Here is a 27868-nt window from a genome sequence, read left to right on the forward strand (position 1 = left end):
ATGTGTTTCAAAGCAAAGGGAATGCGGGGCAAAAAGATTGCAAAGACCTTTCTCATATTTGTCAACAAACATCTTGATAACTCCTGAAGACTTTTCGCAAAATGTCATATGGACTAAGAAAACAGGTGTTTCATTTTTGACACTACAGTGCAAACGTAAAATGCATTTTATCTTGCAAAAAAGAAAAAATAGCAGCAGTTTCTAATTGAGGTCACTCTTTCCTATGTTGTCCTATTTTCAGGATAGCAAATTGTGGATTTGTCTTTATTAAGACTCCCTACAGAGGAGTGGAAACAATAATAAGACCCCTCTACAGTAGTAGGGATCTAATATTGGCACTGAAGGCAGCTGGTGTGCTGTCTCCTGTAATTTTAGAGCACACTGATGCGGAGGAAAGATTTAATGGGTATTGGTCAGCGTACTCTCTTGTGAAGGCGTAAGGGAAACCAACAGAACGAGCGAGCAGAGAGGGAGAGGACGGTGAGGAGAGGAGCTGAGAGAGAAAGGCAGAGTTTCAAGGCTGCTGTGGCTCAGACGTAAAGTCGGGCAACTATCTGTGGCAGCATGACTCTTCTAGCTGTTGGACTGTGTCTGCCACTGTGGTTTTCTTTTTGCCTGGCTCAGTCCTCATTTCTGGACAGCTTCCTGTCATTCCCAGCAGGTAGGAGCATGTAAAACCATGAGCTTGCATATACTGTATGTGGGCTGTTGTGTCAGTGAGTTACTGCACTAGTGCATGCATTACACCTGGGCTGAGGGCTTCTGGAAATACAGATTGTGAGTATCACTGTGATCTCATCATAATGTCGAGTTGTTTTGATTTTCCTTGTTTCCCTTGAAGTAGACTGTAAATGCCTCTATAAATAGTGAGAGGAGCTTCAGTCCGTCTGCGAGAGGCACTTCATATCTGTGTCTGGGTGTCATGATTTGATATTTTGCACCTGTTTTCGTGTTGCTTATGCTGCTTGTGCATCTTGTACCCTCTTGTGAGGTGTCTACCAAAATATGTCGGCTCACTCCACACTGTTGCTTCTTTGCAGATGGATGAGCACAAGTTTAAAGTTAAAGATTTCTTTGCTCATGCTTACGATGAGGCCAGAAATGAGTTGTGACAGTATGGCCAGTCATTTTTGTGAATATTCAATATCATTGAAATCAGCCATCATTTTTGCCAACCAGTTTGTGACTATTCTGCAGTAGCTATATTGCATTACAGTAAAACATTTGCCCTCACTAGTTCAATATTTAGCAGAGATAGTTAAAAAAGAAAAACAGTGCTGCTAGAACAACTAGCAGGCCAGAAGTTCCACAAGTAAGACATGGTGCTGGACTAGTAGGGCTAACTAGAAGACTTTTCGACCTCCTAGTCAGCAGGAGATTACCTAGACTAACCTAAATGAATAATATGTTAAAATATTTCAAATGCTTTTTAACATAAAGGCCAAAAGCAATGTTACAAATCAAGCAGTAAACATTTCTTAGCCATATGAGTTTACTGTGCAAATGAATTGCAGCATTGCACTAGCTATATATTGGAACATTAACTTCATTCTGGTAAATTAGTTGACATTTTGAAATGCAGTAGTTTACTAGTCTGGGGGGGAAAAAAACTTCACCCAATTAACTAACACACACTTGGGCATAATTCCGCATTTTAAAAGAGCAGACCATTTACAATATTTTTACTATTTGCAAATTGCTGCACACTGGTTAACCAGTTAACAATTTCAAATAGAGTAGCTTACTAGTCTGGCTAAAACACTTCACATAATTAACTAATGTGAAGTTAGTTATGCTTTACCAGTAGTTTAGTTCTAGACATACTACTCAAGTGGTAAACACTTTGTAGCTGCACTAGTGAACATGTACAATATTTGGCATTTTTAGTTGCATCAGCTCTGTAACATTGACAATTGGACTTCCCTTAAGTCAACTAGCATCCTTCCACTGGTCAACCAGCTAATACATGTTTCCACCACCATTCTGCTCAAATCAGTTCCAACTAGCTGAATAAGTGAAGCTAAGCTCTTCTTCTTGACTAATTTTCCATATCAGTGAACAACTGTAATAAAGTGCACAAATTCATTAGCTGACATTTTTTGTGATCTGGACAGCAATGGTCAAGTCTTTAACCAGTCAACAAGTGCTCCATTTAGGCTCTTTTTTTTGACTAGCCTAATTCTTTAGTCACTCTAGTTGTCTGGTGTACACATTTAACGATGACAGGTTTAACACTTGACACTAGAGCCATCCATTGATTTGGTTTTATTGTTCACTGATGCGTCAAAAGCCAAGCTGAGACTTTAGTAAAAATAATTTTAACTAGTGTAAATTTGAATTAGAAGGTAAAAACAATGGTTGATTTCAAGGGTACTGAATATTTGAATAAACTGCTTGCTATTTGGACAGGTAAATAAAGTTGACAGGTCAAGAGAACTGTTTAATCGCTGGCTTAATTTGTGACTGCATGTACGCTGTGCACAGCTCTCAGATCCCAGGAGCAGCAGAAGAGATTTAACCCATGCTGTTTACTGAGTCCTCCACCACCCCCGCTCTTTCCTCCACCCCCTTCACTTTGGCGCCGCTACACACTTGTGAGTCATGTGACTTTCTATTGTGGAGTATGAAGCTGTTGATATGTCCTTAGGTTCCAGTCATATGGGTTGCTAGATATGTTTGGGACTAGAGTTCTCCTGGTGTTTTGGTTATGTTGTGACAATTAAATGTAGATCTGACTCATTCCAAGTCAAACCTCATGTTTCACAGGAAGAAGACGGCCCACGTCATGGCAGTGAGTCTGGCCATAAGAGTAAAGGTTCTGCCTGTGTCCAGGGCCCTCCTGGCCCCGCTGGACCGCCTGGGCCTCAGGTAAAGCACCAAACTCTAAGATTCAAGATCTTGTCGCTGACATTTCAACACATCCAACTCATCCTGCTTCACGCACGAACAATTATGTGGCTTGACTACAAATCACTTCATAGGAAGGAACAAAGTGTGACGAATCAGTACTCTGGCAAAATATTTGCCTCAATCTCCCCTCCAACTTGATAGTTCCTGCGGAGAAGATGGGGATTTCTCTGGCCCTTACAGCACAACAGTCCATTAACACTCCACATTTAGCTGCGACACAAATAGCCTTTTTCCACTGCCAGCCAGTGTGCCACACATCATTCTCAGAAACTGTCCGAGGAGCTGGAAAGGCGTGCTGTGTCGCGTAAAGTCCAGGGATCTCCGACGCACGCCGTGCATGCGTTTGTGTTTTCAAGTCATGACAAATATATACATAAAACAACCATTTTCATTCTGTTTGTGCTTGTGAGCCACATCTGCGCTGCTGAGAAATTTGAGTTTCTGTGAGTAATAGGCAGCTTACCTCAAGCGGTTGTTGAGGCTTCTGCTTACACCACCAGATGGACTGCAGTCCAGTCTATCAAAAAGACCCATGAGGCACTTCTCGAATCAATAGAGACCAGTCAGCCTTCAGCTAATTAAAACTGCAGCTCTGCTCTCCAAGAAGCATGTTGCCGACAGTAAAACTAATTTAGATGGCTATCTATGTGATTCATAACCAATTATTTTTGTGTTTTCTTATGATAACAAGGGTCCCCCTGGATTTCCCGGAATGAGAGGGCCTAAAGGAGAAAAAGTAAGCAGTTTATTTGATTTCCTCATCTTGTAATTATTCCTGAAAAGGCAGATTGAATTGACCTGTTGCACATAACTGAAAAATGCTTTTGGGAAGTTCATTAAGTGCCTGCTGTCCTTGTCCCCTCCTCCGCATCCTGTCGTCAGGGAGAAATCGGAAGACCTGGGCAAAAGGTGAGAGTCCCCGTTAATCATGCCGTTCTCCTTTCCTCTATAAGTGAATTTTCTCAAAAAAGCATCCCCTCCACATCCCCTGAAAGCGAGTGCACATCAAGAGAGGCACTGTGTGCGAGTACACAACCTTGACAGGAGACAGAGCAGGCAGGCTGTCAGGATGCAAGGGATGCAGGGGCTGCTGAGGCTAAACACCTCAGACATGCACGCTGACATGATTCAGCGTGCAGGCATCAGGATTCGCGTTCGAGATTCGCAAACAAACAAGAGACAAACAAGAGTCTCCTGATCTTCATCTGAAGATCAGGAGACTCTTGTTTGTTTGTTGGAAAAATCAAGATGAGAAGTGAGCTCTAAAACGTTCCTGTCAGTGTGGCGGAGCTGTAAGTGCAGCCCCTTACCGAGCAGGTTTGCAGCACTGCAGTGCAATTTAGCTTAGTGCTTCAGCCAGATCATTAATCATTTTATTCCCAACAAGCAAAGACTCCTAGTTCTATATACAGCCATCATTTAATTAAAGAGAGCAAAGTGACAGTGCTCGTTAAAGCCATTCTGCCTCTACATGTGCAGCAGGAATGGACAGATATTGCACTGTGCTGCCTGTCATCTAATGTAACATTCAGACTTCTCTTTCTCTCTCTCTCTCCCTCACTCTCTCTCTTGGTTTTGTTCTAAACCTGTAAAGCAAAGTGCCAATAAAAGCCCTGATATCATAAACTTACAAAACTGATGTGTCACACCAGGGTCGGACTGGGCCTCCTGGGCTTCCTGGGCAACAGGGACCAGCAGGATGGCCGGGACCACCTGGGGACAAAGTGAGTAAGTTAGACCTCATAATGTAGACCGTATGAAACGCCATATTACCAACACAGCACCTTGCAGAAAGTATTCATGCCTCCCGAGCTTTATCACAGTCAAAAAGCACCGCAGAGCGTTCAGGAGACCTGGTGGAGAGGAGGAGTTCAGAAAAGAAGCAACTAAAAGGCCCACAGTCACAGTAACTCTTGAGCAGCAAAAATCCACAGCTTAGGTGAACAAATTGGTTGACAGGACAAATATTAGTCCTGCACTTCACAACACCAATCGTAATGGGAAACCGACAAGAAAAATGGTAAAGATTTGGGAGCTCTGTTCAGATGAGACCAAAATGAAACGTTTGGCTCTACAAGCAGAGCGCTGTAAGAGGAAGAAAACTAACACTGGACATCACCTGAATCCAACATCCACACTGTGAAATATGGCGGTGGCAGAATCAGGCTTTGGGGAAACTGGGGTATGAATGCTTTTGAAAAGTTGTAAATAGCAGGGATTAAAAGTAGGGGGGGAAACATTTCCAAAGGAGGTTTAATTTGATGTGTTTTTAAGAAGTTAGCCTGCTCCACATGTTTAATTTTATTTTTCTATATGATCAGGGTGAAAAAGGTGACCCGGGTTTGATGGGTTTGCCCGGATCTAGAGGACCAATGGGGCCAAGGGTACGATCCACACATAAAGCATTGATGTCAACGTTACTCTTTTTTCCCCCTGTTGTCTCATTATTAAATCTCTTTAATCCTAGGGTTTACCTGGGTACAAAGGGGAAAAGGTACCTCATCATTTTGCTCATTTTCGCTTTGAAGGAGATAGTAAACCACCTGAAGTACATACACTGTTTCTTCTCTGTCAGGGTTCCCGAGGTGACCGTGGTGAGCTTGGAATTAGAGGAGACAAGGTGAGCATGATGCGTCAGCAGAGGTTTGAATACATGTGCTACATGAAATATGAAGCATCTGCTGTTTTCTGTTCACAGGGCGCCATGGGTTTCCCAGGAATGCTTGGACAAAAGGCAAGTAAGGCTCAAACGAGCAGAAGTTTATTCTCTGTTTTCTTAGGAGTGCAACATTTGACTAGGTAAAATATAAGTTAGAATTATTATAATTTTTTTTAATGTTCCATTGATCTCACTTGTTGCGCAGGGTGAAATGGGTCCAAAAGGAGAGCCTGGAATCTCAGGAAACAGAGGACCGACAGGCCGACCTGGAAAGAGAGGAAAACAGGCGAGAAGATTGTGTTAAATTGTGCAGTATATTTAAAAAAAACATATTGGCCTTTTATTGAGTTGCTAATCCCTGCACATCTTCACTTTGGGAGGAATTTCGTGTAAAGCATTAGAACAAGTTAAGAATTGCATAAACTACTGACTTAAATCGATTGCTGCATGGTTATCATATGTGCTGTATATTTCTAAAGCAAAACTTGAATTTGACATTGACATATTAAAGTTGCCTTTATTTCAGAAACACAGTGTAAAGATTTATTGTAACTCTGTACACTTTATTTTGTCTCAGGGACAGAAAGGAGATCCTGGAAAAACTGGACCTATTGGACCTGCAGGTCCTCAGGGATCACCTGGTCACCCCGGACCTCCTGGTTCACCTGCCGCAGGTACATGTGCAACAAGTTTCAAAATTTCTCTTGACTTAAGAGAAAGTCAAGAGATATGAGCTTAACTCATGTCTTCCATAGTCACATTTCTTTGTGACTATGCAGAACTTAGATGTCAAAAGATTTTTGTTTTTGTGCTATTTTTCTTTGGCTTAAAGTTTGTCAAAGGCTGAAAGAACTCAGCAAAAGAAAGGCACACTTTAGAGCAGTGGGCCATGCATCACCAGTAGTCTTATATAGCAGTAAAGAAATGTGAGCCCCCGAGTTGAAACTGGAGGCTGCGATGATGACATCATGTGGCTAAAGTAAGTTTACACATGGCAGGCCTCCCTACAGTTTAGAAAATATTATGTCACCACATAATCAAAGTGACATTTAACTGGTGCACTAATTGAGTCTGCTTCTTGATAGATTAATCATTGATACTGTATGTAATGACTTCCGGTATTTAAATCACCTTCTGTTGCCTGCACTCTTAGTTATTGATTATTTTTAGCTTATTCAGACAACCAAATGCTACGCGTTGACATTTTTTCTGACATTTATTCATCCTTTCTGTTTTTTTCAGCAATACGTTGATAATTCATGTCTTTTCTCATTGCAGGTCTCTACATGGTTGGAGCAAAAGGGTCTCGAGGTCCACCGGGTCCTCCTGGAAACTGTGGCTGCAGCTCCCTCAGTACTTCGCCATTTGACGATTACGCCAACACAGGAAGCTATCCCAAAGTGCCTGTTGTACGGAAAACGTTGTGTTGCTATCAAACCAATATACTGGGAATTATACATAAAAATGTCAGTCAAATGTTTTGAGAAACTAAATTTGTTAATTATGTAAAAGTGTTTAGGTTTTTCCACTATACAGCCATAAAAAAAATGGTTTTTATTGGGATTTTATTGTGATCAACACAAAGGATTGTTGTTCTGGTAGAAGCTGAACCTCTGCTCCCGTCTCAAGTCTTCTGCGACTGGTTTTCTTCCAGTATTATCCCACATTTAGCCATGAGTAACTTCTCTGTCCTTGCTGAATAAAAGTACCCCCATAATATGATGTAACTGAATGTAATCAATTTTAATAGCGTACAGTTCAACAAGCCAAAGTATCTGATCAGACTTGTTTGCGTTTCCGTTTTCTTTCAGATATTTGTGGTGAGTAATGAGGAAGAACTGGAGCGTCTTCACACCGACAACGCCCTCGCATTCCGAAAAGACCAGAAAACGCTCTATTTCAAAGACATTGATGGCTGGCTGCCAATCCAGGTTTAACTGCATTCAGACTTTTGTCCAGTCGTTTCTTTCTTATTCTTTTATTCCTTCTTTTTTAGGTTTTCCCTTTTTTGTTCAAGTCACTAAAATTCTGCAAAAGACCTTTCCATTCCAGATGACGCCCTTCCAGTCCATGGAAAATGCGCCCGACGATGAAGGTTACTGTGGTGACGGGATAGTGCAGATCTCCAACGGGGAGGAGTGTGATGACCGGAACAGAGTTGTCACAGACGGCTGTGTCAGTAAGTACACGCGAAATGTTCTTCAACAGCCTCCTTAGTTCTACTTTGCTGCGCACGTATAACCTGACCTCCACACTCCTGCTGTCTCATCTTACTGTAGAGTGTAAACATGCTTACTGTGGAGACGGATACCGCTATGAAGGGGCTGAAGAGTGTGATGGAAAAGACTTTGGATACCAAACGTGTAACTCATATCTTCCAGGGTGAGTACAAAATATACCTGTGCTAGACGGCACTGTGCAAAAGCCTAGAGTGAGTTATCACTTTTTTATATTTATATTTTGGTAGAAAAGAGAGAGATTTGTTGACTTTTTGTCTAAGCTGCTCTTTTTAAGTATTTCTTTGGATTTTGCTGCTTTTTGTCTTCTGTCGATATGGTGTTGGTCTTCACATGATGTTTGTTTGCAAAGCCACTTAACTCATGCCATTATGAGCCATTCAGACATAAAAAGCTCCTGATTCAAAAGAAGCATTGAGTCTACATATAGAGTGCCTCGAAAAGCATTAATTTCTCTTGATGTTTTTCAAACTTACACACTACAACCACAAACTTCCATCTATTTTCATGCCATGTTTTTGTATTAAAGCAAGGCAAACTAGTTCAGAATTATGAAGTGGAAAGAAAATTATTTTTTAAAGCTTTTTAGAGATAAAAACCTGAAAAGTGCAGGAAGAGTTTCTCTTCACTCCTCAAAGCTTGACAGAACCGCCTTTCAGGGCAGCTACAGCTGCAGGTCTTTTGCGTTCTCTACTAGCTTTGCAAGTCTAGAGACTTAAATTTTTTTGCCCATTTGTCTTTTTAAAGTAGCTCATGCTCAGCCAGATTGGATGGAGAACATCTCTGAGCAATACTTTTAAAAGTCTAGCTGTAGCTTATCGTTTAAATATAAATCTGGATCCCAAGTTTCAACCCTTTTGAAGCCTCTAGAAGGTTTTCCATCCATCTTTCCCTCAACTTTGACCTGCTTCTCGCCGCTGATGGAAAAAAAAGTTGTCATACTTTTTCCTTTTCCGTGTGATAGACCCAACAGTTATTTAGTTTGATAACCTAACCCTACTTTAAACTTCTTCACAACTTTCACCCTGACGTGTCTGCCATATTCTTTGGTCTTGATGATGAAAATGTTTTAATCATTTAAAGCATTTACAGAATTGATACAATTCGATTCAAAATTAATGTAACAATCCCAGGGGGAAATTAAATGTAGCTCATTATCTCGAGTTCTTCAAAGAGTTGTTGTAGATGCTGATGACTGTGAGCATGAAGAATTTCCTGTAACAGTTTCATGAGGAAGATGTTCAGGGTTCTGAGTTTCTTGATTTTATGAAGAGTACTACTTTGCACCATCATGGCAGATGTTCCAGATCAGTGCATATACTGAGGTTAAATCAATATTTATGTTTACTAAGTAGGCAACGTCTGAAAGCAGATCATTATAATTTATCTTATTTAGGAATGCTTGAGTATAGAGGCCCAAATATTAATGCACACCACAATATTTAGATTTCTATTTGTGTAAATTTTGAAAATCCTTACCTGATTTTAGTTCTACTTCAGAACCATGGTCTTTTTTTGTGTTCATCTAACTAAACTCCTTACAAGATCAATTTAAGTTTGTGACTGTGACATGGCAAAGTTAAGGAGTATCAATACTTTCACAAGGCAGTAAAATAGAAGACTTGATGAACAGCAAATGTTAGACGCATTTTCAAACACCTGGTTACACAGTTTGTTCCAGTTTCTTTTAACTGAATCAACTGATCAAGAAACGATCAAGTGCTTCTCTCAGCTTTTCTGTCAGGATTGTTTTCCTGACACGGTGTGTGAAAGATTTGACTTTCACACACTGTTCTTCTGCACTATTATGTGTTTTAGGCAAGACATTTCTACATATGTCTGCCCTCCACTTTACTAATTTATAAACACACATATTGCACATTAGGCTGTCATGATCAGATACAGTATAAGAAAGTGCATACAAAAGCAGCCAAAATCCACAGAAACTAAACATAGAAATATTGCTTACAGGCATTTTAAGCGATAAGAAAATTTGGCTTATTCAATAAAAATACAAAAAAATTAGGTAGGACTAAAAAAAAAAAAGAGTGAACGGCACTGGATGTGTTATGGCACTACTGTATGAGAAATAATAATAATCATCTTGAAGTAAACGTATTTCTTCTGCAATTATAGGTCTTATGGTTTCCTCAAGTGCACACCGTACTGTGTTATTGACTCCACAAACTGCAAATTCTTCACTTGAGGAGGAATCTGGATTGTGCAGCCGGATCCTTTGTGTAATGCTGCTCGACACGTGACGGGACTGTTTTCATGCCAACGACGAAAAAAACATAACACGAAAAATGCCCTGAAAAAGCAAAAGACTCGGCAGGAAGAGGCAACAAATGTTCTACTGAAAAAGAACAAAAAAGCTGATATATATGTACAAATGCTCACATAACCCATCTGTTTTTCTGCGGAGACGCCCTCCCGGTGGTGGAGGCGTCAGAAGCGTGCAGGACAGCTGCACCCTGTCTTAACGAGCAGGACTTCGACAGGCCGCACCGGACTGGAGCCAAACCTCCTGAATGCGACGGCCACGCAGGCCTAATTAAGAGACACTGCGTTGTGTTCCAGAGAAGCAGCAGCTGGAGCAGAAGCGCATTTATCCTGACCTGGTTACTGCAACAAAAGAAACAGGAGAGAGGCAAGCGGGACATCCAGAGATATTCTACTGCAGGGTGAATGACAGCAAACAGCTCTTGCATGAAGCTGGGCTAAACCGCGCTCAACTTATCACAACATTAGTATCCAAATTTGCCTCTGACACTGCAAGGCAACAGGACCCACTCTGCTGTTTACTTAGGTTGCCAGGACAGGACACTTAAAATACTTTTTTTTTACTATTGTTTATTTATTGTACCCTCTCAGTATTAAGGTATTTTTGATCTTCAAACGAGATTGTTTCTGCAGAGATGATTCACAAGGTGTAAAAACCTTCAGTGGTTGACTTCGCGTCAGCGTACATTGAAACATGACAGTTACACTCAGTCTGTATAAATCCAAACACCAACTCAGGAACTGATGTAGCTCCACACATGTCTCACTGTGTTTCTTATTTTATTTTTTTTTAAATGGCTCTGACTGTACTCTGACGCACAGAGGTAACACAAGCGAAACCTTTGACACATACAATAATGCATAATCACGTTCCTCCCCTGTGCTTCAAAGCAAAAACAAAAGATGTGAAGGCTTGAAACTGTTATTGCTCTTAATTTTCCTCATTGCACATAACCAGCTGGACTTATCTGTAGCTGCTAAGGGGGAAGGAATTAAAAATTCCTGTCTGTTCTAAGGTCATTACTGTATCTACTCTTAATACCTCTTTATCCAGTTTTGTCTTATGAAGCAACGGAGAAACTCATTAGTATCTTTAACTGCGTACATGTAGTCTGCTGTGTGCTGAAAATAACCGTGCCGATATAAGCTGACATTTTCCATAAGCTACTGTATGAGTCCCAGTGCCAAGAAAGACTTTTTCCGAGCTCAGACTGTTAATGCATCATGTCTGCATGCATGACGGTGGGAAATACACCGGTTTTGTCAAGCGTTGTTTTGTTAGTCACCATTTGTTGGCATAACAGGCGTCTTAAAGGAGTGCCCTGTCCCAAGTGTAGCTTATTACCGTACGTATGATGAACCTTATAGTGATGAACTGTGTCACGAACTACAGATGAAATATTGTTAGAAAACTGCTGTGACTGTCGTGTCTGTGTGTGATTCTGTGTATGCCCAACAATGCTGGAACATGCATGTGGTAATGTACTGTACCATCAGGCTTCAAGAAGTCATTATTATTATTATTATTATTATTATTATTATTATTATTATTATTATTATTATTATTATTATTATTATTATTATTATTATTATTATTACGCACTGTGACCGGATGTTTCATTGTTCTGATATGATTTTTACAGTAGCTGTGGGAAATTTTGAGAAAAGAATCCAATAAAAGATCATTAAATGACCTCATGTGATTGAACTGAGATGCTGCTGATGTCTCCGCACCAGATGTTAATTAGGTAAAAACAAAACCAGGCTACCCTGAGTGCTGCATTAGAAAGAGTGGTAAACCCATGAGATGGTGGCAGCATCATGCTGAGGGGATGGGAATTGTCATGACCTCTCAGATTTTTCTTTTGAAAATATTTATACGTTTTTTTATGGAACCTGAAAATACCCCAAGGAAGGAATGAACAATGGAAGGATGGATGGTTACAAGACTTTTATCTTTAGTCTGTAATTTTCAAAATTAGAAGGTTATGTATAAAACAAATCCATATCCATATGTTGTAGAGCAAGAAAAAAATGGCCATTTGGCAGATGTGTGCAGCTTTTATACAGACTGGAATTAAACAGGAGCAGCTTATATATGTATAAATTGCCACCTTTCTCATGTGAAACATGGGACAGGGAATAAAGTCTAAAAACTTGGATACTCTTCATTAAAGTTTATCCAGAACTGAATACATTCATATATAATCCATAGTTTATAGGAGCCCTCAAGAGAGGTTTCCAGATAATCTGCGTGCCTCAGTCGAGCCCATCAGAGCCGGGTCTGCACCCAGAGACCAGCTCAGGGCAATAAAAGTTGAAAACGGGCAGCTAGCCAGAACTGCAACTGAGATGCTTGGGGCTGCATCTAACTGTGTAAGTATATTAACATACTGCTTCCCTTTTCCAAATCACATCAAGACAATTTGTCCACGGAGATGCCTGAGTAAAAGCGTACCTTAGCATACTCATCCCATCATGTGCAATTCCTCTGACCAGGCCAATTGCATTTATTCCCGCAGATGTCTCAGTGCTGGAACAAAAATCACAAGCGCATCAAGAGGTGGTTCCACAGAGAGGCAAATAAAATGCATGCCAAACCTTTTTCTTTCTTTTTTGTTTTTTGTACTTACAATTGTACTTCCCTTCCACTTCATAACCATGCAGTACTTTGTTTTGGTCTTACAAGTCAAGTTCAAATAAAACACACTGAGGTTTGTGGTTGTTGCAAACCAGGCTAGGTATTGATATAGTGTGCTGATTTTTCAGCTGACTTTTATTAGTGCTCATTTTCCATTTTTGTACAGTTTTCACTTTGAAACACTGTAAAAACTCGAATGAAGCATAAATTAACAAACTATTATCAGGCAAAGAATATAAAAAAATAAATTACCCTTCTAAAATCTGCTAATTGGGCAAATTTTACGAAATATTCAAACATTTCACAACAGAATATTATTCTTGACAAACAACGAAATATAAAATACCTTGATCCCACTAACTTCCAGGAGAAACAAAACCAAGTGGTATGATGGTGACTGGCTTCTGGTCTTCCTTATGCTCTAAATGTGAGTTGCACTTCCTGTCTGTTATAGTTAACAAAATAAAAGCCCAAGAGGAGGCAAAGAACTTTCAAATTAAAAAATTCACTCAGTCTCCCTCCCTCTCTAGGTCATTTACGGCGCTTGAAGTTAAACTCTTATTGGCATTACATGAGCAAACTGATATAATATAATTCTCATTCTGGTGTAACACTACAGCTGTAGGATGAGGGCAGACCAAATGTTTACTGCAGGAACGGAAAGCAGGGCAGGACCCAGGCCAAGTGACAATCTCTGACCCACAGGAAGGAATCACTGGCACGCAGAGAGGCGTGTTCTTGTCAAGGACACAAAGTCTAAATACTCGTTTGACACAATCGTGAGAGATTATAATTTAATTAATACAAACCACTGACACTTTCCATCGCTGCTGTGTAGACCAGCTATAACACGACTGCATTATTGAATATGTGTAGGTTGTTATGGCTACCACTGCAAAAAATTAAAAAAATAATGATCTTAATTCCCATATTTAATTTGAAATTATAAGAAAACTTACTGCTCAACAAAACATGCCTAATTAAAATGTTTTAAATGACTGGAACTGCGATTAACAAGGCCGGAGCAGGAACCAAATGTATCTTTATCTTTCCCTCAGTGAATAGTGAGGCAGAAGCCAAGAAAGGTAGAAAAATATCCTTGTTAGCGAGAAAAATGCAACATAAATGGCATTTTGAGGTCGTGAGTTTCCACCAGAGATTCAATATACAAGCCAAATGGTTGGTTGTTTCTTTCCTACCATAGAAAAACAAGTGGAGTTCATCCAACAGTACATGTGTGCAATATTTTGAGAGTAACTTAAAGGATCTACAGGACATTCAAAAACCAGTGACCAAAGTGAGCTTTTTGATAATAAACACTCGAAATTGGTCTGGTGTCAAACTCAGAATGTGTGTCAGAGCACCTCAAGTTTACTGTGACGTTTGGTGGAGGGTCAGACCTTTCAAATTCAAATTTGAATATACTTTATTGATCCCAAATGGAAATGAAATAATTTCATCCCTTAAATCCCTTACATATGCATAGAAGTGGATAAAACGTGAATCGACTTCTAATCATATTTTTAAAGAAAGTTGCTGCAGAATTAAAGCTCTTCAATCATTTATTAGGTAAAAAAAAAAAGAAAAGTCCTAAATTTGCTCATGGAAAAATCTTTGGGATTGTAATACTAGAACAGTACATAACTAAGTAATATTACAACAGCCCATTACTAGTGACAATTATGTGCAACTGAAAAATATGCACAACTTCTACAAAGAAAGTATGAATTTTACAGTATTTACTTCAGAAACCAACCCGCCACATTGTCTCACTAAAGCTCAAAAATTTGGCTCTAGTTTCTGTTTTAACATGACTCAACCTGAGGCAAACCTTAAACCCAGAGTCAAACTACACTCCTATCATTAGTCAGCATTTGAACAAATGCATGAGAACTGACATCACAAAGTAATGCACGCATCTAAAACGAGGTGAGAGAGAAAAGAAAAATTTTAATTACTGATAAATTTCAGTAGACACAAAGCCAAAAAAAAACAAAAAAACACGGTCACTTTAATAACTGTCTTAATTTATTTGACAAAATCCAAGCATTTGGCTCGTCTTCAGTCCAATATGGCACCGGTGTTGCTTTAATATATCAAACATGCCCTCATTAAACATGCACCATGGATCCAATATTCATCCAGAGAATGTACACAATTCAGAGACATGTCAAATCGGATTTATTACACCATAAATATTTCAAATGCACTGAATGCATAGGCCTGTTTCAGCATAAACAGAAGTTTACCAACATTCACTAACATTTCATACTTGTGTTATGTCACTGAATAGGCAGCAGAGGCTTATGCTTCTCCTGTTTGGTCCCTTTAAACTCTTAACACTGTGGCTCAAAATGAGATGTAAAATAAAACTAATGCATAATAAAATTGTTGTTTTAGGGTAATAATTTAATTAGTAAAATTACACAAAATATGTTCACAGCCAGTGTAAAAAACAGCGAAAAATAAAGATAGCATGATGCAATTGAGTCAGTTCTGTAAAGCACTATCAAATACTGGAGACATATAATGGTTGCTGTGACACTACGACTGTTTATTTTGCCATAAGTGCTTTGTGCTATTACTTGGCATGTCTTCATTTCATGAAGCCACATAAAACTTTTATGACATTAAAGGGTACTAACAGACAGCTTCCAGGGACGTTTTTGAAAAATAAATACAGTGGAGTTATACACCTTAAAATCCGGCTAATGGTAAAATGCCACAACACAAAAATAGAAAAATAAAAATCAGGAACAAATGGCACCTTGTACAAATATGGCTGGAGTCTGTATAACTGAAAACCTTTTTTTCAGTGTCACTGGTGTCTTAAAACAGACCAGGAGTATCAATTTCTTCAGTTGTTACTTTTTGCTTGTAAAAGCCCTTTGTTGGCTTAAATAATCTCTTCAAACTGTACTGCGGTGAACTTCACAAACCACCGAATGACCCCCGGTCGCCATGACGCATGCTAACAGCACAGTCTGGCAACCTTCCTTTCAGCAGTCGGTCGCTGCTGTGAACATCAGCGAGGCTCCGTTGCCCCTGGACGTCTGATACTCTGTCCTTCAGGTTTCACACCACCTCATCAGACTCCAGGCTGTATTCTTCATAAAGTTCATCCAGAATGGTCAGCTGCTTCTCCATGGCCGGGAGGTACACTTCCAGATCCCTGTGCATGCTGCTGGTAAAGTCACTCCTCTGCTCATCCCCCTCTCTCGACACCAAGGCGGCGGTGAAACTCTGATAGGTCGGGGCGGCTCGTAGAGCCAGCTGTCGAGGAAAAAAGTAGTGGCTTAGGTGTCACGCTTCAAGACAGGGAACCTTTCTGAAACGGGGTGAGTGTTGATGTGTGCACAGAGTTTCAGGACATTTTACTGCACAAAAAAAAAACTCTTCCTAGTTTGCAGTTCCTTCTAAACAATTTTGCAGGGAAGAACAGACAGATTGATGGATGGATGGAAAACTAGTTAATAATGGACAGAAGAATAATAGAGAGATGGATTGATGGACAGATCAATCATGGATGGAGGCATCTTACCAACAAATGGATAAATTGCTGATAATGGAAAGATGGGTGGACAAGAAAGCAGGATGAATGGTAGTCAAGGAGTAAACAAAGAGAAGGATGGGCAAATTGACAGATGGACAGACAGTGATGAATGGATGGACAGACACATGGATGTATGTGTGGAAAATAGGTAGATGGACATATGGTCATGTTGTCACAAGAGCTACTGAGTAGAACCTATAAAAATGCAGCCAGAATCCACTGTCAGCTAGAGAAAACCTGACAGGCTCCTTTGTCTCTGCATGTCTATTTTCACCTTACAAGGTCTTAATAAATGTCCTCCTTATTCTTATCTAAACTCTTGTAAAAGTAATTTTTTCCATGACAACAAGAAGAAGGATGAAAGACAGATGGATAAAGAGATGGGTAATGAACAGACAGAGGATAAAAATTGAGGGACTGACAGAGACAAATAATGGACAGATGGATAAATTTGACAGAGGGATGGACAGCCAAATAAATCATAAAAAAAATGAAAGGATAAATGGATAATGGGAAAACAGATGGGTAGATGATGGACAATGAACAGACATTACTATGAATAATGTACAGACGTGGAACTTTCAGATAATAGAATGGAGCAAAAAGTAAAAAAAAAAAAAAAAAAGAACATAAACACTTTCTACTCTCTACTTTCTTAGCATCGCTGATCCAGAAACCTAAATACTTGATACTTTTTCAGCTTAGGAAACCCGTGTGTAAGAAACACTTACAGCAAAAACACCTCGCACCACCCATCCATGGTACTGCCTTAGAGTTTTCCCATAAGCATTGTCTGGGCGAAATAAAAAAAAATATATGAAAAATTAAAGAACACCATGAAACCAACAGCAAACACAGATGCAGTTCTATATATTTTGAAAATGTATGTCCTTAAATAATAGAACCACTCACTCAGTGCTGCCTGGATGTCTTTTTCTCCTGCATTGATCTCCGACAGAAACTCCTTGAGGAACTTGAGGCCTCGTCTGAGCCACAGCAGAGCTTCGGTCGCAGAGTTACGAACCTGGGCAACGCTTGTCTGCACTTCGTGCAAAACAATAGACTGCAAGGTGGGGAAGCCGTCAGGGTCAGACATCAGCTTCTGCTGAATTTTCTGCAGAGACCAGTGAAAAAGTTATGGGGCCTTTCATCTGAAATGAATCCAGTATATTATAATCCCAATGACTTGTTAAAAAGTGAAGAAACAGTACATTTATTAAACATTAAAATGATTTTTTTTTTCCAGATCACTCATTTATTTACTGAATTATACCGTCACAATATTTAAATGCACATAAAGATCCAGTCGACATTTACACCAAAATTTAAACAGCAAAATCTAAACCATGGTAAGTCAGTGTAAAACAACATTTTTCATTAAATACTTAACTTACCTTGATGTTTCCAACAAAATCCATTTTAACTGGTGCAAAAACGGTGGAGCCCAGTTTGTCTGAGAAGAGAGAGTCCAGAATAGCATCACTGTTGCTTCTGAAGTTTCACTTTTATGGTGCATTGAGTTAGTATGAGTTAATTAAAAAGAATAAAACTGATTGCAAGTTTAAAATGAAGGAGGTAGAAGTTTATCATATTACATACTTGATGACTGTTACTTTCCACCCTAATTATTGTTATCCTTGCTAAATGTAGCAAGGATAATGGGGAGAATTCTGACTTTTAAAATATGAGAATTCTGACTTTTTTCTAAAGATAATGTTTTACTTAAGATCATTTTTACTACACAGTCTTCTTACTTTTTTCTCATCTCCAAATAAACAAAGAGCATAAAGATTGTAGTGACAACTAAGGTGGCTGCTTGCAATAAATAATTACATTCAGACTCAAGTGGAGTTTGATTGATATGAATAAGGTCTCCCTACACTGTGAGAACAAAGATATATTGTTGTGTTATGAGGCTCACTCAGCACATAGATTTATTAAAATGATGGTAAATGGACCAGACTCCATCCTTACAGCCTTTCCTGTCTTGTTAACCACTTTAAAACATCTGTGCACAGAACTTCTCCCACTTAATTTCGAGGATGATTCAGAATAAAAATTGAATTTAAAAGCTTGAGTTTGCCTTCTGCTTTGTTGCCAAGCAGACAAGCACATGTGTTTATTTGGATACAGACATATTAATTGCTGCATGTTTCCAAAATTATAGTAAACTGTCACATGTGGCAACAAATAAAGACATCCTAACTCAAGTTTGATTACAGCCGAAATAAATGCAGGGCATGGAAGCAGAAAATGAATCTGAGACAAGTGGCATGCACACATAACAAGAGCAGAATGGGACAAGAAGTATTTTCTTATTAAAGTGACCGAAAAGGCAGATGGGTATAATGTCAAAAAGGAGCAGGAGGAAGAGCAATAAGAGTAGCAACTGTAAGTGACCATCCTACCTAATACAGGCACTATTGCATAGCATGAGTCCAAAAACTCTTGTGAAGGAATACCATTGTCGTCATCCAGTCTCATATCACTAAATCTAAAAAATAAAAATAAAAAAATAAGACAGATTCAAAGAGGACAATATATTAAATGCAAGTTGTTTCTATTTTATTTACTCAACTCAGGACAGAAAAAGTAAAGAAGGTACAAACATCCACAAAGAAACACGACACGGAATAAAGTCTGGCAAAACCTGAGGACGACTTAGCTTCAGATAAACATATTTAGATCTCTTTTTTATTGACAGAAGAGATAACAAACACACTAGCACACTGGTGATTAACAGAGAGCAGAATATGTTACGTATTTTCAGAGAGCAAAATAAACTCTTACAAACCAAGAAATGAGATGACAGCCTCTCTATCATGTGACAAAGAGAGACTGCAATAATAAAATACTTAATTACAATTTTATTTAGTTAATTTTAAAAAGATTAATACTACCTAATTTAAACATATTAAAAGAAACTATGTGCAGATGAATTAACCGATGCAGAGTAAGTTCAGCAGCTAAATAACTTAAGTTGTTTGGTTCTAATACTGTGGAACAGGAACGAGAGAGGCGATCCCTCAGTACGCTCACGCTGCACCCTGAGACTCCTGAGAGACTGGACTTTCCTGAGCGACGTTTTCATACCTGTGACTCATTGTGTTGAAGAAAGTGTCCACCTGCTCTGTGTCCGACTCCGACGAATCGCTCGGGGTCTTGAATTGATCTTGGTTCTCTTCTTGGTCAAAAATGATTTCCTGCTGGCACTCGAGCGCGACGCCGCCCTTTTCTCCTCTTTTGCTGTCATGCTTTTCACTTTGGTCCCCTTTGCACAGTTCTTGATCATGTTTCTCTTGATCGCATGTTTTCTCAGTATCTCCTCCTGCTGGTTGGTTGTAGTGTTCAAGCTCAGCGGCCTTCTGGGTAATGTGTGCAGCAGGGAGGACTTGCTTGCTATGAATGACTGATGACTCAAAGTCTGCATCACACAAAACAGAATACATGGATATTGTATGTTATTGGAAGAAGTTCATTACTTTTAACATTTTAATGTATCGTGACAACAGTGGATACTTGTACAGCTAACTGAGATGTGACTTAATTTCACATTTTACCTAGATCTTAATTATTACAAAGCTTTTCTTGTCATAGCTTTGCCTGGAAATTTTAAGAATTTCTAGGATAATTCTTAAAATAGCCTGGGAAAAAAAAGTGTTTCCAATAATCTTTCACGTATTAACATACAAAGATCCTGTGTGTTAAAAGGAAACATCTGCGGAATGCAAAGAAGATTTTCATATCAGGACACCCCTGAGGGTGTAAAGTAGATAGGAAACCTGACTGACCTGATGGGGGAGGTTGATGATCTCCTCTGTCTGGCTCATCTGGTCCTTCGGCTCTGGAGTCGAGGCTCTGGCTGCCATGTGTACTTATTTCTCCTGAGGCGTCGATCAAATCTTTCCACCTAGAATGCACAACAAAATACGTTATTTAGAAAACACCTGAAAACTTTTTTTTTTTTTTTGCAAAATCATCTTAGTTAGCAGGAACTAGAAATGAAATTTGCTTGTTAGTAAGCAACCTAAAACGTAAATATCAGATTTAGACCATCTTTTATCGATCTAATGTGACCCATTAGACAAGAAAAAGAGAGAAATATTACATAAAAGTAACAAAACAAACACAAAAAAACCTACTTTTCTCCAAGGTTTAGATTTAAATGATTGGCATGTTTAATCTGTTGGGAAAACAAAGTACAGAGTTTAAAATAACTTCAGGTCTTGAAAACAGGACAGGATTATTATTATTATACCAGTATCAGGCTGAACTGGTAAACTGGAGAGTCTAAAAGGGAAACGTACCTTCTGGGGTTTAATCGCCGCAACTGGAGGAGTTCCTGGCGGACTGTGCGTTCCTAAATCTGTAGTAAAAGTACGGTTCGCTATCTGCATGCACTCCTCCAGAGTTTTAAGGAATGTGGTGCATGTCGACTTCACCATGGTTCCAGTGTCTATACCAGTCTGAAACAACAGACAAATAAACACGTTAGCACAAAGCCAGCACTGATATCGCAGCACTGTTTGGTGACGCAAAATATACACACAGAAGTACTTGTGATAACATGTACTTCTTGTTTCCTTGATAAGTGAGTGAGAGAGCACATAGGTTTGATTAATTGCAACTGACGCGTGCGCTACGGCCGTTTCACACAAACCAACAGCTTCTCTAATTTCATCGGCTCAACCAAACGTTACCTCCACTGTTTCTCCCAGCTCATCATTCTCCTTGATTTTGTTGACTTGCTGCAGAAGAAGGTCACAGTACAATCTAAGCTCTGACATCTTTGTTTTTAATGCCTCCGTGTTCTCCTGAAGCTCTGTTGCAATGCAAAAAAATAGAAATAGAAGAAAGAAAAAGTGCTTCAAAAGAGAGTTTTCACGTATGAGTTTCTCAGCATGTATGAATTCTGTTTATCTGTCACAGTGAAATACAAACAAGAAATCTTCACAATCTGTTATGAGTTAAAGGAATGATTTTCTTTATACTTTTTTTGCTTCCATGAAGCAAAGACTCCCAGGAAGCTTTAGAAAGGATCCTTAAAATCCCTTGCTTTTACGACAAACAGATTTGGATTTTTAAAAATGCTTCTGGTCATGAAAAACATAATCATTCTGCGGAAATTAAAGACAATCCATCTATCCCTCCTAATAAGACATGGTTGTTTTAAAATGACACCTAACAAGCCACAACCTGCATACATGATAAGCACCTGACTGCAAGACTAGCAACACCAACTAATATCAACTCTCTATGCATTCAGTAATTATAGTTTTAGGTGCAATAAGCATGTCTACTTGAAAACTACAGCTACATTTAGCTCATTTTTGACATTACCATATTATAGGCAATAATATGGTAATATTGAATATTACTCAATGTTTTAGATCATTTTTGGAGCAGTAGCAATAACTTTCATTTGTGTTTCAAATTAAAGCAACCATAGTAGCTTTACTAGGGGTTTACAACAACATAACCACATATCAGCCTATGCTTAGCTCTATGGAAAACACTTTTGTGGCCAAATTGAATCATGCAGATTTGTGATTCAAACAAAAAAAAAAAGGATGGCAAACATTAAGACTTCTGCACCGTCTTGTAGAAAACTTTAAAAACACCCAAATATTACACCCCATTTATTATATCTTGTATCTCTTTGTGCTTCCACACCTTTTTCCCTCTTGGTTCTGTTGTCAGTGAGGCAGGCTTTGGCTGTGCCCAGAGCCACCAGCCATTTCTGCCTCTCCGCTGCGTTGATGGCTCTCAGGTAAAAGTACTGCTCTCCTGGTATGATCAGGTCAAGACGTGTGGAGTCGGAGGAATGAACTGAAACATCATCGAAAACAAAATTCAGCACTACAACTAAATCAACAGCTGCAATGTACAGTGGAAAAGTAAGCTTCGTTGACCTTGGATTTCACAAACTGAAATCTTAATGCTGCCCTTGCAGCCTTTCCACGCATCTTCTTGAGAATCGTAGTAGGACAAAGTTCCTCCGTCAAGAACAAACCAGCGAGGCTGCCAGCCTAAAAACAGACACAACAGTTCCTGTTTTATTCGTGTCATTTTAATGTAAGCGTAACAAAATGCTACAGAGCTTGATCAATTTGCTTGGAGTTATTTACGTTGAGTTAGCAACAACTAATCAGTTGGCAAATCAGATTAGAAAGACAGATTGAGTGGAAAGTAGTCCAACTTGCTTTGTTACTATTTAAATGTGTATAAAACAAAGAAACACTCGGTGAACAGCTCAAGGTACTAACAATAATCATTTTAACACCGACTAATAAAGTCCGAAATTTAAACGATGAGTGTAGCTAACGTTAGCTTGTCGATCTGAAACTCAATTCAAGTGAGCTTCTGACGTTTCGTGCCGCTAGCTGCCCTCAAACAAGCTCCAAGTTTAAAAACATGTCGTAGTTATATCGTGAACTCACCGCTGATGTAATTGGTCCACTTATACAGCATACCTTCCATTGTTTAATTACGTCTTTTTAGCGTTCATTACTTGTTTATCACAAGATGTGTGGCACAGCTGATCGCAGCGACTCCATTGGGCCCAGAATGTGAATTGCGGAGCGACGTCCTTGGGTTTCCATTTAAACTACGTCAACAATAGTACGTAAAGGCCTTCGTGAATAAAAGTCTAGCCAATCATGAAAGACGCTGCCATTATTGCTTCTGCCTACGTCAAGAGAGATTGGAGTAGAGATTGGCGTTCAACATGACCAATGGAAACAGAGAAAATTACTAATGGGCGGGGCTATACATTTTCAACCAATAGTGGTGAAAGGGGGCTGACAGTTAACTGTGGCTACGTTGCGTAACAGTCAGCCGGTGAATAACTCGGGTAGAAGTGATAACTTGGCGGCGAAGGAGGCGTTAACGTGTGCAATAGCATGAAAATGACCAAAAGCCACCTGCTAACATTTTTTTTCCGGCACCTGAACAACTATTGATACCTCTAGCTAGATTACGTACTGTACAAACCAAGGAGTCTTCTATAGCCTAAAATAAGAACACCATATAAGTCAGTTTTAGAAATGTATATTTTCTTTGATTATTTTGTTGAATATATTTCTTTGAGGGATAAATCGATGATGACCATGCTAACCAAAACATCCAATCCTTGACTTTTAAAATGTCACATGCAATTTAAAACTTCATTCTCAGTAAAATTATCAGCAAATTGTCTTCTCCATGTCTATCCCTAAAAGCCTGACACTAATTCACAAGAAATTGGAACAGGTGTTCCAAATAAAATAGTTATATTTGTAAAATTACAGCAGCTTTATTGGGAATTCAGTCGAAAAATACAGTAAATGTATTCAAAGAAAATGAGAGAAATTTAAAAAGACTGATCAGCTAAATAGTCTATGGTAAGTGGCGGTTGTTGCATGAATATCCTGGGTGATTCTGCCAGAAAAAAGGCAGGGCAGAAACTATGTGATCTAATCTCACTACTCTCAGGGAAACTGGGGAAGCCAACTTCTTGAAGACTTCATATGAACAAAAGCAATTGAAAATGTGTTCAGGGTACAACTCTTTTTTTAATTTTTTATCCGGTGCACATGCTTTCTTTCTCATGCCACCTTGGGCATTTTATACCCCACGTAAAAGAAACTGTCACTGCATAAAGGCACAATACATGTGCAAGATGACTGATAAATTATATTTCTTATGTTTTCAAATGCTTTACTTAATAGAAAGAATAAATGAGAGTGGACTTAATGTACATGTAAATCCAATTTAAAATGTTTAGATTGTGATCTATGAAATCAAGTTAAATACAGACTCTCCTCTGTGAACTAACCTCAAAAGTATATTTTTAGGGGTGAATTTGCACCGTCCTTACTCCAACTCATGCAACGTTTCAATGGTGTACCAACCATACCCACCCAGAGGAGCAATTGCCTCGCCAGCTGACAAATGATGCGCACCCTTCTGCAGAAGTTTGTCTGCCACGTAAGGGATTTTAGCAGTTAAACTTTTTAATTTGTGTATATTTTGCGAAAGTTTTAACAATTGTCTTCAAACATGATGCTGTTTACTTTTTGTTCCTTATTGCCATCACTGTTTGTTTTTGTCACTGGTGGAAAACTTCCAGAAGCCGATGTGAAAATTGAGGTGATGCACAAACCTTTTCAGTGTCACCGAAAATCAAAGTATGGAGACATGCTTCTTGTTCATTACGAGGGATTCCTGGAGAGCAATGGCACTATGTTCCATTCCAGGTAAAAGACGTCAACATTCGGTATTTCTTTCTGTATTACTACACTTAGTTCAGATGAAATTACTCAGATTTGTGAAATCTGATTAACTGTTTAAATGTACAGATTTATAGAAATAATAAGCCACAATCTATTCAAAACGCAGAGATTTATTCAGCTGTTATCAAATTTCTGTGTTCTTGACTTTAAACTCTTGTTGATCATTTGATCCCTGGCAGCCGCAAACATGGGGACAGAAATCCAGTCTGGTTCACTCTTGGGATCCGAGAGGTGCTTAAAGGTTGGGACAAGGGTCTGCAGAATATGTGTGCTGGAGAGCGCAGGAAGCTGACTGTCCCTCCATCACTGGGATACGGAAAGGAAGGTCAAGGTATTACAGATTCAGTCACTTAGCTAATAAATCATCTCTGCGTAACCTAATCTCAGTATAGTTCCTGCTTTTCTATAAGGGCCTCAGAGGGTTTATTAGAGAACATTGGTGAACAAACAGCATGGAGACCAAGGGTTAGGTTATAAAACAATATCTGAAACTTTTTACATCTCATGCAGTACTATCTAATCATGTATCCCCTGAAACAGAGTATGGCACAGCTGCAAACCTAACAAGACACCTGTCAATCTAAACAGGCAAACAACCAAGCTGTACACTTACTAGGCACTAAGAAAGCTATTGTAGAGAGAAAGGCATTGGAGGATCCATATTATATTTTTGGTTTACATGTAAAACACTATGTTTGGCAGAAAACTAATAGTACATTAACACTCTGAACACACCACTCCCAAGGTGGTAGCATCATCATGCTTTTCTTCAGTAGTTGTAGAGTAGCTGGTCAGAAGGTAAGGTAGTTTCATTTATATAGCATATTTTCAGCAACAAGGCAATTCAAAGTGCTTGATGGGAAGAAGGATGGAGTTAAATACAGGGATTTGCTCAAAGAAAATCTGTTAGAGGCTGCAAAAGACCTGAGACTGGGACAGATGTTCAAGTTCTTCAGTAGAACATCAGTTCATCCGGTGCTACAAGAGAATGGCTTAGATCAGGGGTGGGCAACTCCAGGCCTGGAGGGCCGGTCTCCTGCAACTTTTAGATGTATCTCCACTTCAGCACGCCTGAGTCAAATAATGAGATCATTAGCAGGACTCTGGAGTACTTGACTGCACTGAGGAGGCGATTCAGCTGTTGGATTCAAGTGTGTTGGACCAGAGAGACGTCAAAGAGTTGCAGGACACCGGCCCTCGAAGACCAGGATTGCCCACCCCTGGCTTAGATCAAAGCCTATTAATGTGCTAAAATGGCCCAGTTCAAATCCAAACCTAATTTCGATTAAGATTCTGTCAAGACTTGAAAACGTCTGTTTACAGAGGTTTTAGAGACATAAGATAATGTATAATGGTTCTTACGGTTTGACAATCATTCTCTACTTGGTGTTTGTGTGTCACATCAAATTACAATAAAACACATGGAGGTGTTTGGCTGTAATGTTACAATACATGAAAAACTGAAGGAGTAGATGTTTTTGCCTGAGCAAAAACCTTGTTTGTTTACAGGTAAAATTCCTCCAAGCAGCACCTTGATATTTGACATTGAGCTCATGGAGATCCAAAATGGTCCCAGGTCCCACGACTCTTTCCGGGACATGGATCTTAACGACGACTGGAAACTCTCCAGACAGGAGGTGTGTCTTTCTGACTGTCCCTTTCTGTGTCAAGACCAAACGACGTTATTAGAAACTATCTTCTAATTTCTTTTCATATTTTCAGGTGAAGCATTTCTTGAAGAAGGAATTTGAGAAACATGGTTACTCGCCCAATGACACACATCATGAAGTGATGGTTGATGACATCTTCAAAAATGAGGATGAGGACAAAGACGGTTTTATATCAGTTAGGGAATTCACCTCCATACACGATGAACTCTGAATGACGGATTCAACTTTTAAATTAGTTTTTTTTTTTTTTTTTTTTTGTAGATCATCTTTGAAACGTATATAAATTGATGTTTTAAACAAAGACTTTCATAATTTTAAACCTACATTTGACCAATATTGTCTGATGTTTTGTTTTATGTTTTTTTTTTTATTTTGACCTAGAAGTTTTATATTCATTTGCACATTTCATAACTTATTTCCCTTGGACACACATATAAATGTCATAGTTCTTGTTGCTTTAAGATGATTAAACCATTTTTGATGAAATAAACTACTTTTTTCAATGATTTATTTTAGTAACTTGTCCCAGTCTGTAATGATGCAGGATAACTGGTCGCTTCTGTGCATATTTACCACTAGAGGGCACTCTTGCCTTTTATGCTTACAAACGCTTTCATCTCTTTAAATCCTCCCCAACTGTAAAAAATGCACAATCCCCCACAGTAGCTGACTGACCTATATATTTTTTCTTCAAATTGAGAGTAAAGTCACGTAAAGCATCACTTGTTATCGGAACCATATATTATGCATGTTGGAGTAATGGGAGTTGAAATTTGATTCGGTTTCAATCTCCATGTTATAGATTATATTTCCTCATGTACTACTTTGATACATTTCAATTTAAACTTTTAAAACACAAAATGCATATTTGAACCGCTTGCAAAATAAAGACTTTCAACATTTACTGACTGATGCACCAGAGTCTGGAGATATAGTGGAAATGCACAGGATCCAAGCTGCTTGAGGTTTATTAAAACAGAGGTATGCAACATTTATATATTTGTTAGAACTACCCATATGTGATGGCAGTATAATATGAAGTACTGTAGATAATCTTTGAAAAAATGTGGCTCCTCTGTCTTCTCCCCATCCACCTGTTGTCCTCTCAATAAATACACCGCTTGATCAGGAACAGCAAATCAAAACCTGGAGGACCGTCTTACTTTCACCCTTTCACCTTGCTCTCTGCTACGCTACAACCAACACAACAACAGGACCTGCCATGAACCCTCAGCCTAGTTCCATCGATGACAGTGCATAAGCAGTTTTCCTGTAACGGTACGTTGTTTTCCACTTGTAATGTATTTAGCAGCACATACACTAGCACGATTGACAGCGCAAAGACACTCTTCCTGGCTCTGATTATTGTTTTTGACTTGCTGCAGTGCTGACCGCCTCCATATCTTGCTGCACTGAGGTGGAAATTCATGCAAAATTTGATCATTTGATCATGTATTGAGTGCATTAGACTGTAGAGTACATGGACAGACTTTCAGTGGGTTAACTTTTCTGTTTAAAAGGAAATCTTGAAATTGCTTTTAATGTGATAGAATTTTCAAGAAACAGAATTTTTGGGCTTTCATTAGCTGTAAGACAATCAACAAATTGAATGAAAATATAAAATGCATCGCTGTATATGTAA

The 27868-nt window shown here is 39.0% G+C and overlaps 3 protein-coding genes across 3 annotated transcripts; 2 read left to right on the plus strand and 1 right to left on the minus strand.

Moving 5' to 3' along the window:
* The first annotated feature begins 383 nt into the window (after positions 1-383).
* Positions 384-11783, plus strand: colq (collagen like tail subunit of asymmetric acetylcholinesterase). The gene is made up of 17 exons (XM_014470857.2): positions 384-661; positions 2485-2594; positions 2767-2868; positions 3602-3646; positions 3793-3819; positions 4563-4634; positions 5232-5294; positions 5378-5404; positions 5486-5530; positions 5609-5644; positions 5775-5855; positions 6147-6243; positions 6848-6978; positions 7381-7500; positions 7607-7748; positions 7849-7951; positions 9943-11783. The coding sequence occupies exons 1-17, from the start codon at positions 565-567 to the stop codon at positions 10010-10012; spliced, it is 1368 nt and encodes a 455-aa protein (XP_014326343.1). The 5' UTR covers positions 384-564; the 3' UTR covers positions 10013-11783.
* Positions 11784-14736: 2953 nt separating this feature from the next.
* plekha8 (pleckstrin homology domain containing A8) lies at positions 14737-22894 on the minus strand. The gene is made up of 13 exons (XM_005804633.2): positions 22724-22894; positions 22196-22312; positions 21957-22112; positions 20984-21105; positions 20591-20749; positions 20426-20466; positions 20075-20193; positions 19377-19707; positions 18692-18777; positions 17678-17736; positions 17196-17397; positions 17015-17076; positions 14737-16003 (listed from the first exon to the last, which is right to left on the minus strand). The coding sequence occupies exons 1-13, from the start codon at positions 22761-22763 to the stop codon at positions 15806-15808; spliced, it is 1692 nt and encodes a 563-aa protein (XP_005804690.1). The 5' UTR covers positions 22764-22894; the 3' UTR covers positions 14737-15805.
* A 1328-nt stretch (positions 22895-24222) lies between these two features.
* Positions 24223-26708, plus strand: fkbp14 (FK506 binding protein 14). Its single transcript, XM_005804675.2, has 4 exons — positions 24223-24520; positions 24736-24887; positions 26066-26193; positions 26279-26708. Exons 1-4 carry the CDS (start codon positions 24324-24326, stop codon positions 26435-26437), a joined length of 636 nt encoding a protein of 211 aa, XP_005804732.1. The 5' UTR covers positions 24223-24323; the 3' UTR covers positions 26438-26708.
* The last annotated feature ends 1160 nt before the right edge of the window (positions 26709-27868 follow it).

The sequence above is a fragment of the Xiphophorus maculatus genome, chromosome 3 (assembly GCF_002775205.1).
Source record: "Xiphophorus maculatus strain JP 163 A chromosome 3, X_maculatus-5.0-male, whole genome shotgun sequence".
Lineage (NCBI taxonomy): Eukaryota > Metazoa > Chordata > Actinopteri > Cyprinodontiformes > Poeciliidae > Xiphophorus > Xiphophorus maculatus.